The sequence below is a fragment of the Arvicanthis niloticus genome, chromosome 15 (genome assembly GCF_011762505.2).
Source record: "Arvicanthis niloticus isolate mArvNil1 chromosome 15, mArvNil1.pat.X, whole genome shotgun sequence".
NCBI lineage: Eukaryota > Metazoa > Chordata > Mammalia > Rodentia > Muridae > Arvicanthis > Arvicanthis niloticus.
The window spans coordinates 58,545,560-58,559,957 of record NC_047672.1 but is presented as its reverse complement, the minus strand read 5'-3'; the positions used below and the strand labels follow the sequence as shown (position 1 = coordinate 58,559,957).

The window sequence follows — 14,398 nt, the reverse complement described above, 5'->3', positions numbered from 1 at the left end:
TATATATTTGACAATATATATATACATATATTACATATATATGCATATATATGTATATATACATATATATTACATATATACATATATATGTATATATACATATATATGTAATATATATTTATCAAATATATATATTACATATATATATTACAAATATATATATATCAAAACAACAAAAGGCAAAGGGGGCATATGCAGAAATTTCTGGTGTTGGTAATCAACAATCAACAAGAAATGAGATGGAAATCTACTGTAAAAGATTAAGTACATTTAAGCCTAGTGTATCTCTTGAAAGACAGTAAAGAGGACTCTTGGTGCTGCTGCCCCAAAGAGGGAAGAGAGGTCTTTTCTGCTGGCAGCTCCTTAACCTCAGATGCTTACTTGGGGATCCAAAGTACTATAGGCCATATTTTCTGTTTCTCCTCCTGACATACCTAAGTGATCCAGAAGAGTTCAAGCTAATATGACTTTACAATATATTGGGCCTCTTCCAGCTTTTCTCCAACTGTATACTATAGAGCATCAATGATAATCAATGATATGATTGATCTTTCTCTGTGAATGTATGTGTGTGTGCATGCATGCATGCATGAGTGCATGGGTGTGTTTGCTGAGAGTGAGCATGCATGTGTGTGTCTATGTGTCTGTGTGTCTCTTTGTGTGTAAAATGACAGATAGGACAAAGTTTAAAATGAAATTTCCTTTCCCTTTACTTTAGCATTTCTTGTAGACTTTAGACAACCATAAATCTCCACTGAAGACATTGAGTATGGTGTGTTTTCAAATTTCTTTGAACAAACTTATTTTACAGAACACCCTTAGGGAAGATCATGTATTACACAGATGACAGTTTGGAAAATTCTGGTCTAACTCAATAGTGAATTTTGGGTGTTTCACTGACACATGTATCCTGGTATGGAAAACTATGTTACAAACTAAAAATTCACCATGATCTGTACATAGAAACTGTGTTTTCCTCTGTGGTTTTTAGGAGTGGGCATGTTCACAGATTGTACTCACCAGGAACTATGACCTTGGTCATATTCAAAGCCTACTGGGTACTTAGTAGCTTAAAGAATTTAAAATAGTTAAATACTATGCGACTCGGACTCACCTGTTAAAGACGGCTAATGATTGATAGCCTCAACAGAACAGAGTTTAAGCAACACAATGAAGGTAAATCAATGTCAAAAAAGGCATCCAAAATAAAACCTCGAAAGTATAGTCTTCGTCCCATGATGTACTTTCTGTTATTCAACAGAGGTCATCCAAGCCTGTCACCTAAAAGCAACAACAAAACAAATTCCTCAAACATGAGTCTCCTGGATTGCTCTCTGAGAGTCTCTATATAGGAAACTGTATGCAACCGAACCTGGATCACAACCGCTAGTAACTTACTGTCCTCGTTCAATTGGCATAGTTAGTTTGACAATCATCATACTATTTTTTAAAAAGTTCCAATAAAATGTTCTGTTTTGGAATAAAAAAAAAAATATTGTAGCTAATTCTGATGCCCGACAAAGCGATAAGCAACGTTAAGGCGGAATCAGATTATGTGTACCAGTTTTTGTTGGGATAATTGAGCTGTTTTATTACCGAGCCCATAACACTTCATACTAATTTAGTAAATATTTTTGTGTTTGTTTGTTTGTTTGTTTGTTTGTTTGTTTAGATAGGGTTTTTTCATGTAGTCCTGGCTGTACTGCAACTCTCTCTGCAGACCAGACCGGCTTCAAACTCACAGAGATCCACCTGCCTCTGCCTCCTGAGTGCTAGCATTAAAGGTGTTCATGCACCACCACTGACTGGTTTCATTGAGTAACTTTTAATCTGTGGATCTCAAGGCTTTCCACATCCTCAGAAAATGATGTCTTAAATACAGTGTTCAAGTTTCTTTTCTGATTATTCTTCCTCCTGCTGCCTGTACCACCATCCCAATGGACTTCTTTTGTAATGTGAGTTGATGCTGGTAGCTGCAGTATACCACTTACTGGTTGGTTGTTTTCTTTAAGTGATTTATTTATTTATTTATTTATTTATTTATTTATTTTAGTAACGTTTTCTGCATCACATGGGCTTAATAAATGAAACGTTGTGTTGGCACAACAAATAAACGAGAAATCTACCTTAATGGACTTAATATTGAAAGACAACTGTCAGAAAGTCATTCCTTTTCGAATTTTACGTGGTCTTTTCAATGTTATCTATTTAGGGAAAGAATCTATAGAAAACTGGCTTTAAAAATAATACCAAGAATCATAGCTCCATGAAACACCGCAGCAACTGATGAAACCCAAGCCAAACAAGCTATTAACCTGAAGCATGCATATCCCTTAACATATCTAAGCCTGGTGCTCTTAATTGTAAACTGGAAAAAAAAAACCTAATTCCTAGATGGTATGTTTGGCTAGGTGGCAGCCTCGGGTTCCAGATATGATAAGAATGGCCAGTTTTTCCTGCAGAGGAAAACCTTGGTTGCCATTCTCAGCCTCCTTTCTAGCTAATCTCACTAGGTGGGAGATGAAAGTTCATTAGAACAGCTTCGGAAACAGAAACAGAGTGAGCAGTTCCTCACTCTGAAGCAGAACCAAGCCTTCTGGACTCATTCTGTCCTTTGCCCTATCCCTTTAAGGAGAAGGTGAGGCTGACATTTGTGGCGACACTGGTGGTGAATGTCCAGTGATGCTTCTTGGTTATTAATATATTTGAATGCATTTACTTCTCACCTAGCATAGTCAGCTAAGGGACCTTCAGAGAATGAAGCGCAAGACACCTAAGTCTTCACAGGAGAAGACTGAGAAGAGAGAGACAGCTAGGTAAAGAGCCGGAGACTAGAGTGCTGCTAACAGAGTTGATTGTATCAGAGTGGTCGGTGAGAGAAGTTGTCCCTGGGAACCCGTGGACTGCAGGATTCTACTGGGAAGGCAAAAGGAACAATTAATGTGAGTGTCCAAAAGTCCCCAGAGAGGATCTCATCTCCTTTTCACTAACAAAATGTGTCATGAATGCACATTCAACACTGCCACGATACCTGTTACCCTATTGTATAGTTACTACCTGTTGCTCTTTAAAAAAAAATGCTAGTAATTAAAACATGTCTTTCTTCAGAAATACTTTAAAACAAGCCAGACATAAGTGGTGTGTACCTGAGTTCCCAGCTACTCAAAAGGCTGAGGCAGGACAGTAACTTTTATGCCAAGACCCAAATTTTACAGCGAACATTACAGCTTCTATGAACATTTAACAAAAGATAATGATAATGTATCGAGAAGCCATTCTGCTTTAATAGGTATTGGTATGACTGCAGGTTCCCTCGGACACCAATAAGGCGACAAGCTTCACAGGGCCTGTCGGGAAGTAGACAAGCCTCATCTTGAGTGGTGATAGACACAGTGTATAGGAATGTTGATGCTTCTGCATGAGAGCTTGGGCCCTGCTCCCTCTCTCAGTTGCCCTGGAACCACTTCCTGCTTCTGTAGGGGGAAGCCACCTGCAGTAGCGCTCTATTGTTTGAACAGTTGGCTCACTCATGCTAGCTATTTTGTACCAGCTAAAGAGTCCTTTCTTTCCTGTCATGCCCAGGGCAGGCTCTCCTTACTGGCCCCTCAAAAACTTAGGCGGTTTGTTTGTTGCTTTTTTTTTTTTGTTTTGTTTTTGTTTTTTTGTTTTTCGGTTTTGGTTTGGTTTTTTTGGTCTTTTTTGCTTTTGGGCATCTCTCTCTCCTATGACCCCTCCCACTCCTTGTCTCCTGTGTTAGTTGACTATTTGTTACCTTTGTGTCCTTTTGAGTATGGGTGGACATTGCCATCACTGGTTACATTCCTGTGCCCACCGTAATATGCCCTCCTTTAAATATGTACCAGGGCTTCCTCTGTGTTCCTCCTCCTGAGGCCATGCTCACTGGATCACAGATGCTTGATAAGAATCTAATTAACAAATGAATCTGTGTAAAAGATAGAAAATAATTGGGGAACAGTCTCTTGAGATAAGTCTAATCAGGGGGGGGGAATCTTGACAGAATTAATAAAAACAATAGTACTGTATTGATAAATCCAACTCACACAAGTCTTTAAAATAATCTTGCAAGAAAAACAAGCGTTTTTGTGTGTCCTGTTTTGAGTTGAAGGAGTGTGCTTGGCCTTTCAGACTCACTTTGGTAGTGTTTTGTCTTTCAAACTAATACCTTCAGCGTTGACTACTTCCATTGAGGAGGAACCAGGTCTGAGAAGTTCACGCCAGACCCTGCAGTGTCCCCAGTGTTCAGAAGGGGCCTCCAAAGGGTCCCAGATTTCTCCTTCTGTCTAGATGTACAGCTCCTGTGTCTCAAGCTGGGGCACCCAATGCTTCGGTTCTCCTTTACTTCTGCTTCTGATACCATTAAAGAGAAGGGTTAGGTAAGTTTGACTACAGGAAGCATACTACTCATAGAAGGAGCATCTGGTTTTACATTTTACACCCCACCAAACTTTGTGTTTTGCTTTCATTTGACAGCGATCAGGGGAAATGGCGCGTCCAAAGTCCGCCAAGGCCAGTCTGTGAGCTCCAAGGTTTATTGGAGTCATAGTTTAAACAAAACCTCGACAGACTTAAACTCAAAGGAAACCCGATTCTCAAGTCAGGGGCATGCATTCAGAACGCAGCGCTCAAAGTAGCTGTTTGTGACCCGAGAGTCGGGGGGGCAGGGTTTTTAAATATGAAGACAGATAAAAAGCAAGACAGAGCGAAATCTCCCCCGGCCTGCCGACTCCTATTCATTATCTCCTGCAGCATATGGGACCATTCTCTTACTTGTCCTCGCCCTTTCTTCCGCAAAAGCAAACGCGACCAAGTCTGTCCCGCTTCATAGCTACTCTTTGTGCCGAGCGGAGCCTCTGCCACCACCACCACTACTTCCTCCTCCTCCTCCCGTCTGCTGCGGGCTCCAGTCCGGGCTCGGAGGGAAAGGGCTCCCTTTGCGCTGTGAAGCGGGTGCTGCGATTGGGCGACGGTCCCTGAGCCGCCAGCTCCGCGTCGGTTTCAAGGCTCCTCCCTCCCGGTGAAAGACAGACTGCGGGGCGCCTAGAAACCGGTTGGAGGGCGCGCGAGGGAGAGGAGAGGCTGCGAGTTGAGGGATTGACACAAATGGTCAGGCGGCGGCGGCGGAGGAGGAGGCGGAGGCGCAGGGGGGACCCGGGGCGGCTAGGCTGCCGAGAGTTGCGCGCTCCTCTGCCCGGCTGCGGCCACTAGCGCGGTGCCGCCGGCCAAGAGCCACTGCCCGCCGCGGGCCGGGGAAGAGGGACGCGACCCCGGCGCGCCTGGACCACTCGTGCTCTCCTCGCCGCCCGCGCTTCATGAACCGCAAGTTTCCGCGGCGGCGGCGGCGGCTGCGGGACGCGGAGCAGAATCCGGGGGAGCGGGCGGAGCGCGGCCGCAGCCCGACGGAGGGCACGGGCGGGGACCAGATCTCCCCGAACACTGTGGGAGCCGCCACCCGCCGAGCCGCTGACCGCCCCAGCCGACCGGCGCCGAGGAGGGAGCCGAAAAAGTATGGCTGAGGAGGCGGCGCCTAGCGAGTCCCGGGCCGCCGGCCGGCCGAGCTTGGAACTTTGTGCCGGAGCACTCCCCGGCGGGCGGGAGGAGGTTGGGCACCGGGACACGGCCAGCCACCGCCGTCCCCGGGCTGATCCCCGGCGCTGGGCTAGCGGGCTGCTGCTGCTGCTTTGGCTGCTGGAGGCTCCTCTGCTTTTGGGGGTCCAAGCACAGGCGGCGGGCCAGGTATCCGGGCCGGGCCAACAAGCCCCGCCGCCGCCCCAGCCACAGCAGAGCGGGCAGCAGTACAACGGCGAACGGGGCATCTCCATCCCGGACCACGGCTACTGCCAGCCCATCTCCATCCCGCTGTGCACGGACATCGCGTATAACCAGACCATCATGCCCAACCTGCTGGGCCACACGAATCAAGAGGACGCCGGCCTGGAGGTGCACCAGTTCTACCCGCTGGTGAAGGTGCAGTGCTCCGCCGAGCTCAAGTTCTTCCTGTGCTCCATGTACGCGCCTGTGTGCACCGTACTGGAGCAGGCGCTGCCGCCCTGCCGCTCCCTGTGCGAGCGAGCGCGCCAGGGCTGCGAGGCGCTCATGAACAAGTTCGGCTTCCAGTGGCCAGACACGCTCAAGTGCGAGAAGTTCCCGGTGCACGGCGCAGGGGAGCTGTGCGTGGGCCAGAACACGTCCGACAAAGGCACCCCGACTCCCTCCTTGCTGCCCGAGTTCTGGACCAGCAATCCGCAGCACGGCGGCGGTGGGTACCGCGGTGGCTACCCTGGGGGTGGCGGGCCGGTGGAACGGGGAAAGTTCTCCTGCCCGCGCGCCCTCCGGGTGCCCTCCTACCTCAACTACCACTTTCTGGGGGAGAAGGACTGCGGCGCGCCCTGCGAACCCACCAAGGTATACGGGCTCATGTACTTCGGGCCCGAGGAGCTGCGCTTCTCGCGCACCTGGATAGGCATCTGGTCCGTGCTTTGCTGCGCCTCCACGCTCTTCACGGTGCTCACGTACCTAGTGGACATGCGGCGCTTCAGCTACCCGGAACGGCCCATCATTTTCCTGTCTGGCTGTTACACGGCGGTGGCGGTGGCCTATATCGCTGGCTTTCTGCTGGAGGACCGGGTGGTGTGTAACGACAAGTTTGCAGAGGACGGGGCGCGCACGGTGGCGCAGGGCACTAAGAAGGAGGGCTGCACCATCCTCTTTATGATGCTCTACTTCTTCAGCATGGCCAGCTCCATCTGGTGGGTAATCTTGTCCCTCACCTGGTTCCTGGCAGCCGGCATGAAGTGGGGCCACGAAGCCATCGAGGCCAACTCACAGTATTTTCACCTAGCCGCCTGGGCTGTGCCAGCCATCAAAACTATAACCATCTTGGCGTTGGGCCAGGTGGATGGCGACGTACTGAGCGGAGTGTGTTTTGTGGGGCTCAACAACGTGGACGCGTTGCGTGGCTTTGTGCTGGCGCCGCTCTTCGTGTATCTGTTCATCGGCACCTCTTTCCTGCTGGCTGGTTTCGTGTCACTCTTCCGCATCCGCACCATCATGAAGCATGACGGCACCAAGACAGAGAAGCTGGAAAAGCTCATGGTACGTATCGGAGTCTTTAGCGTGCTCTACACGGTGCCTGCCACCATCGTCATCGCCTGCTACTTCTATGAGCAGGCCTTTCGGGACCAGTGGGAGCGCAGCTGGGTGGCCCAGAGCTGCAAGAGTTATGCCATCCCTTGCCCTCACCTCCAGGGAGGAGGAGGTGTCCCACCACACCCACCCATGAGCCCCGACTTCACAGTCTTCATGATCAAGTATCTCATGACGCTGATTGTGGGCATCACATCGGGCTTCTGGATCTGGTCCGGCAAGACACTGAATTCCTGGAGGAAGTTCTACACGAGGCTTACCAACAGCAAACAGGGGGAGACTACGGTCTGAAACCCAGTCCCTTTATTGGCCGGATCCCAGCCATCCCCTGAAAGCTGGCCCCAAGGAATTTCTGCCAAGCCTGGCCGCTCCAGGCTTCCTCGCCAGACACTCAGTTTTGCAGGCTCCTTTTTCAACAAAAACAGCACAGGTCCTGCAAAAGCTTCCGTCCCTGGAGTAAAGGAACGAGAGGGCCCAACTGCTAGAGGGGTGTGTGTGTGTGTGTGTGTGTGTGTGTGTGTGTGTGTGTGTGTGTTGTATGTGTGTGGACCAATCTCTCTAGCCCTCGCTCTGATACCAGGACTGTATGCTTTTATGATTGTAAATAGCCTGTGTAAGATTTTTGTACGTATATTTGTATTTAAAGACTATTGAACACGCGATTTTTTTTTTCTTTTTAAAAATGTTTAATTATTTAGGGCGATTTAAGTAAGCATTTGGAGCATCTTCTCACTTGCCCTTTTCTGCGGACTGCAGAGGAGGTAAAACAGAGCACACTTGCTGAGTGCTTTGCCCTGTGCCCTCATCCTTGTCATGGGAGCAAAGGTCTGGCTCTTGCACTGAGGGCTGTGAAAGGGGCTGCCTCTCCAGGGTCATTTCCTTCAGCTTCTCTCGCCCCTCCCCTTTCTTGCTTGCAGTGGGAAATTTTAAGGTGCAGAACTCCATAAAGTTTCCAGATCCCGAGGTGGGCCCCGCCCATTCCGGATCCTCCCCTTTTCAGCTGTAGAGTGTAGGGCTGTCCCTGTGACTCCCTGATGCTGCTTGGTGGAGAATTACCTTCCAACTTCATTAGAGGCCCCAGCATGGGCGCTGCTGCCCTCTCTCTACCCTGGTGTCCCTGGCCCAGTTTCTTTCTCCTTCCACCTAAGTTGGTCAGAGAAAATGCAGTAACCAATCCCAAACTTTGGAAAGTTTGACGTTTTATGGATGAGCTCATTTTTACTCTCTAGTGTCTGGAACCTGCTACGGGTCTGGTCGTCATCATGGAAAGAGCAGCAAGCTTTGTGGGTTAGGAGGGAGGCTCTAAAATGTTAGTTCTAATTGCATTCTGATGTCTGGCAACCTGCATTCTTCCCCCTGTGATGCTGCCTGCTTCTAGATTTTACCCTTCTGTGAAATGCAGATCCTGAGGTCGCCTGGAAAGCTTGGTGAAGGAGTTTGCCTTCCTTGACAGGATAGTAGAACATACACAGAACATGGAAACCGAAGGAGATTTCAGTGGAGTTCCTCCAAGTGAAATGCTGTTCTGTGGTTTTAACCAAACTGCAATTAGACGTATATCAACCTTCACAATCTAAAAGTTGTACACTATCAACATGTCATGCTTACTCCTCAGCGGCGCATTCTGAGGGAGGAACAGTCACACCCCCACGGAAAGCCTGGTTGGACTTCCGAAGACAGAGGAGGTGGACTGATGGATGGGTGAGAGAAACAAACAACCTAGGCATGCATGCTGAAGGAAAACTGTGTCCATTCCTACTGCATCCCACCCTGTGTGCTCCTGTGTGGATGTGCAGCAGTGTGTCAAATGTAAATCTCTCAAAGCCATTTAAAAATACTCACTTTAGTTCTCAATGAAGAAGGGGAGAAAAGCAATCCTCCTGATTGCAGTGTTTAAGCCGTAAGAGTTTATCACAAATGCCGGTACATAGGACCTAAGTTTATCTATGTCTGTCATACTCTAAGATGACATTGGTTTCTGGATTTGGTATGCATTATTATTATTATTATTATTATTCTCACCACCATGAGATCATCTATATTTATAGAGGAATAGAAGTTTATATATATAAAATGCCATATTTTTAATTTCGCAAATAAAAAAAAATGAAAGTTTTGTACGAAATTACATTGTTTTTGTGCCTGAAAATAATCGTCCTGTCTGAACTGCCTTTACATTTTACAATGCCTCACAACCAGTCAACAATATACAAACCTAAAGATTCAGTGGGAAAACCCGCCCTTCCAAAGAGCAGCCAGTCTGCCTTCTGAGTGGCATTTGTAAAGTCCCATGCAAGGCTGTTTTCATGGCAGCAGAAAATAGAAGGTTTTAGTCTTTTAATCATCAATATTATTATTAAAGTATAACTAACTTAACACTGAGGCTTTTTTTTTTCTTTCAAGGGATACATTTACATGACTTTTATTTTATGGAAGTTTATCTTTCAGTTGGTGCCTTTGTGATGTTCTGTGGGGTATTGTCTTTATCCATTACCATGCACATTCCAAAAGCCATAAACAGGCAATCAGTACATGGTCACTGCCTCTGTTTATAAGCATCTTAAGACAGCACTAGGCTATGGAAGTCTTTTTTGTTTGTTTACTTTTGAAGATTCCATTTCACATTGTTCAGAGAGTCTTTCCCAGAGGTTCCTACTTGACCTCAGAATTGATATGCATGTATGTACATAGACCTGTACACATGCATGTGGCTATATATACATTAAAATTTTAAAATAGAAATAGTAATTTACATTTTATATTATGAGAATAATATGAGAAATAGAACATTACTAGAAAACTTCAAATATCTGGAGATTTAAAATAAATTTATTATATCTTTCATTACTTCCTAAAATAAAAGGACAAAGGGCTAAAGAGAATCCATTAATACACCAGAACGACTTTTGTGGATATCAGGAAATTGTGCTATAAGTCTTAATTCATTTTAAGATATTAAACATTTTAATTTAACAAAAAAAAATCCACACTTAAAACAGGAAGAAACAATTCTTTTTTGTTACAGTAATAGAAAAGATGGCATTTGAGAAGCCCTTATATAAACACATGTAAAAGCAGAAATTCTTTAGCCAAATTAGAACATGTCTCAATAGGTGATTATGTTACATGTGGGAGAAAGGCTTAAGACAGTTAGTTTGTGTTCCAGGAATAAATGTAAACAAAACAAAAAACAAACAAACAAAAAACCCAAACTAATCTTATTGTGGATGTCCTTAAAATGATGCAGATGTGACTTTCACACAGAGAGGTTTTATATTCTCTATATATTAAAACACCACTCAAACAGGATTTTAAGTCACTGCCAGGCTTTGTTTTCAGAAAGCAATTTATTTTAAAGTATGTGAGATATATAAAACCAGGAAGGTTTTTGGTTGATTTGGTCTGGCTTTGCTTCGTTCAGTATTGATGGCAAAATAAAACTTACCTGGGAAACCGTAAAGCCACTGATGATATGGTCCCATGAGGATGCTGTTTCCATGACAAACCCTATTTTCAGATGGTTTGATTTGCCTGGGTTTTTTTTTGTTTTTTGTTTTTTTTTTTGCCAGCTTTTTATTGAAGTCAGTTTCCCCTCTCACAGTGTACCCGATTCTGCTTTTACAGTAAATATTAAGGTAGCATGAATACCTTCTGATGTTCATATTTTTTTCACCTAGATTTTATGGAGACAAAGAATTGAATTTTTCATCCCAGAGGCAGGCAGTACCAAGCATATGTAAAAGAACCAGAGGGGATATTTCAGCTGCTCTGCAATGGTCTCTTGTTAGCCTGAGTTTAGAGCCCTGGTCCTTTTGTCTCCGCTGTGAGCATGAAGTCTTCTGCCATACATACATTATTATTAAAGATCCAGCATTTAACTGGGAAACCAGAGTGGCAGAACACTGTATACCCTTGATACATTTCCAGTGACGATTTTCTATATAACTGGAGTCCAAGAAATTAAAACAAAACATGGTCACTACACATGTCTACATGTGGACACTAGTAATATTGTCATTGGATACTTTTTTAACACACCAATCTCAAAGCCTTGCAGGACTGGCCCGCAGGAACACAAATAATGCATAGTTTATGTGACAATTTGACACTTGGAATTGCAGTGTTACCTACATTCAAAGCCTTTACATTTGCAATAATGTCTTAGAAGGGACCACCAAACAAGTGTCAGTACCCCCCCCCCCCAGGGAAAAACAGTATTTGAGCTTCACTGTGGTTCAAAATCCCCTTAAGATTTATGATTGAGGGAACTTATCATTTCTGAACTCTCAGATCTCCCTTTTCTTTTACAGACATGTCAAATGATGGCAGTTTTTGTGACAAAGCAGTTTGTTTAGAACTTTGCAATTAAGGGATAATCTCTAGATTAATTTCCCTTGAGTTTATCACGGTGGGAAGTGTCTTTATGCCATTGTAGAGTCAAGTTGCCCTGCAATAACTCCTTTGGGGAATTTTGTTTATAGATCCTTATGGGACCCGAATAACAGGTTAAGTGAAGGATTTCTCACAGAAAATTTTCTCATGTGTTATATTCAGTAAACTCAAGTGTTATCTGTAATCATGTGAACATGCAATGTTTTGTGCGTCATAATTAGCTTTAGATTCTAAAGTTCCTTGAAAAAGAAATAATGGAAATTAGTTTCTTTAGGATGTTCACGTTCTACAGAGGTACAGTCGAAGGACAGAACTCAAATAATATTGAGTTTTCTTCAGCTAACATTGGGATACTAATTCAAAGGAATATGGAGTATTCAAATAGAATTTATTTGCATATTTTACACTCACATCTTTAAAAGGTGAAATTGACACTTGAAAACAATTTTTTTAAGTTTTAATATTTATAATATGCACATTTCATATACCTATCCCAAGAAATTCCATCCGCAGTGTAGACTTTCAAAACATGTTTGTAGCAATGCAGTGATTAACATCAAAAGAAGTGTTGGCACTGCTTTGAGATAGTTCTTTGTGGCCTGGATTCTTTTCTTCCCAAAAAAAAAAAAAAAAAAAAAAAAAAAAAAAAAAAAAAAAAAAAAAAAAAGCACCAAGTATCCCTCTAATTTGTAGACATCTCCGTGTTTCAGATCTCAGTACCCTGTTTGAATTAAGTAGGCTAGGGAGTAACTTCAGCGCCCTCCATAGACAAAGTGTGCCTTTTACTACCTTTCAAGGTGAGAGCGTGTCCTTGCCCACACGCAGTGCTCTGAGACACACTGTGCATCTGTCCTTGGAAATGCGTGTCCTCTCAACTGTAGCTGCAGTACCCAGAGCCTACAGTCAGGCTGATGCCCTTTCAACTGTGTCATGTGCAACTCAAGTGTTAGAATTTTTATGTTATTTTATTTTATTTTATTTTATTTTATTTATTTATTTGTCTTTAGAAGTAGATTTAAGCTGGGGCATGGTGGTATATACCTACAGTCCTAGCACTTAGGAGGCAATATTATGAGTATTATGAATTCCAGATCATTCTAGGCTACATAGTGAGACCCCCAACTAAATAAATAATTAAGTGGTAGCTTTAGAGACTATTCTTGACCTTATATTTCCAACTCCTGATAAATATTTTTATATGTTAATTTTAATAAGTACCCTGTCAAAAACCTGGAGTTTCTCCAATAGTTTCTCCAATCGTCTAAGTTTCTTCAGGATAGCAAAGTTGAAATAGTAAAATCAAGAGAGTTCTGAACAACAATGGGTAGTTGGAACTCAGCGTCATGGATTAGATAGAATTCCCACAAAATAAAGTAACAACAGAGATGCTGGGAAATACAAGTGAAATACCACAACATACAATCAAAAAAATTTTTTTTATATTTTCTTAGAAACTCCTATATTGGTCAGTACATTCAAGGCGTCCCACCGTGGCTGTCGTGTTCTTGCTATGACCCGGTGGAAAGCCAATGAGCGCAGGCCTTTGTGATGTGTCTTCACACTCAGTGCCAATCAGCAAAAGCTGAGCAGACTGTGGCGCTGTGATGGAGCAAACTGATAAACACAGGACAATGAAAAGATGGGATACACGGATATAGGCGTCTAACCAGACACTGGACCTTGTTCTTGCTGTTTGTGGGCTCTGTTTAAATATCTAGTTTTCAGAAAGCACCCTCGTATGTATTCCCTTGGAGTGTTTTTAAAATTGGCATCAACACTTAACAGAATGTGAACAACCTTTGAGCTTTTGCATGTTTAGATTTCTTTTATTATAAAAACAATGTTTTGGGAGTAAGATCACACACTCCAATGGAAATCACTCCAAATTGTTATATACACTTACACCAATTTAACTGTCATTTTTTTCCCTCAGCGATAAGTAGGGTTAGTATTCATTCTTTTTCCAAACTAAAGACCATTTCTATACGGAGGAGAAGATGTCAGCTAAGACTTAGGACTCTACTGTGAGTATTGACGGTTGTAGAACACAGATGTGGCCATGCATCTAGGTCCTTCACACCACCACGTGAAGCTCTTCCATCAGAATCACCCCACCCCACCCCCGTCTTTTATTTCAATGTCATTCTTCATGTAAATGCACATACAATATTACTGGCTTTCCTGAAACCACAGCACTTCTATCACTATCTCTCATTATAACATAAATGAAGTTAAAAAGACGCACGTTGATGTCATTATTTCAGAACACATTGGCACCTACAGCTGATGCCAGGAGACAGTGGAAAGCATCTAGAGACACACATTCGATTATCATGACCGTAGGAAGTAGAGTGGCAGAGCTTGTGGTGGGTGGACACCGGAGACGCTCGTGCACAGAACAGCTCTCCGCAACCACGAGTATCTAATTTAAAGTTCCGAAGTGGGGAGACCCTTTGCTCCAGATGAGCCATTAAAATTGCGAAATGTACATTTTAAAATAATGAAATATTTTAAATGAGGAAAATATGGAAGATATGATGTGCTTCAGCATAAACCTTACTTTTGACATATAAAATTTGTTTTCAGTTGATCAAAAGCTAATAATATCACATGCTGGTTACTGTCTTTCGAGCTGCCATAATGAAACACCTTGGTGCTGTAAACCACACACTTTTCTTTTTCACATTCCTGAAGGCTCACCACTGAGGTCCCAGCAATCAGGTTCCTGGTGAGGCTTCTACCCATAGCCTCAGTGCAGTAAAGGAGAGAGGTGTTTTCCTTCTCATAGAAATGTACTAATCTCACACACAATGGAGGCCCCCTCTCATAACCTCATAGAGAT

At 44.0% G+C, this 14,398-nt stretch overlaps 1 protein-coding gene across 1 annotated transcript; it reads left to right on the top strand.

The window, feature by feature from the left end:
- Positions 1 to 5,030: 5,030 nt before the first annotated feature.
- On the top strand, positions 5,031 to 9,289 carry Fzd1 (frizzled class receptor 1). The gene has a single exon (XM_034519292.2). The coding sequence runs from the start codon at positions 5,527 to 5,529 to the stop codon at positions 7,453 to 7,455; it is 1,929 nt and encodes a 642-aa protein (XP_034375183.1). The 5' UTR covers positions 5,031 to 5,526; the 3' UTR covers positions 7,456 to 9,289.
- The last annotated feature ends 5,109 nt before the right edge of the window (positions 9,290 to 14,398 follow it).

Coding starts and splice junctions, on each gene's coding strand:
- Fzd1 (XM_034519292.2), top strand. CDS start 5,527: ATGGCTGAGGAGGCGGCGCCTAGCGAGTCCCGGGCCGCCGGCCGGCCG.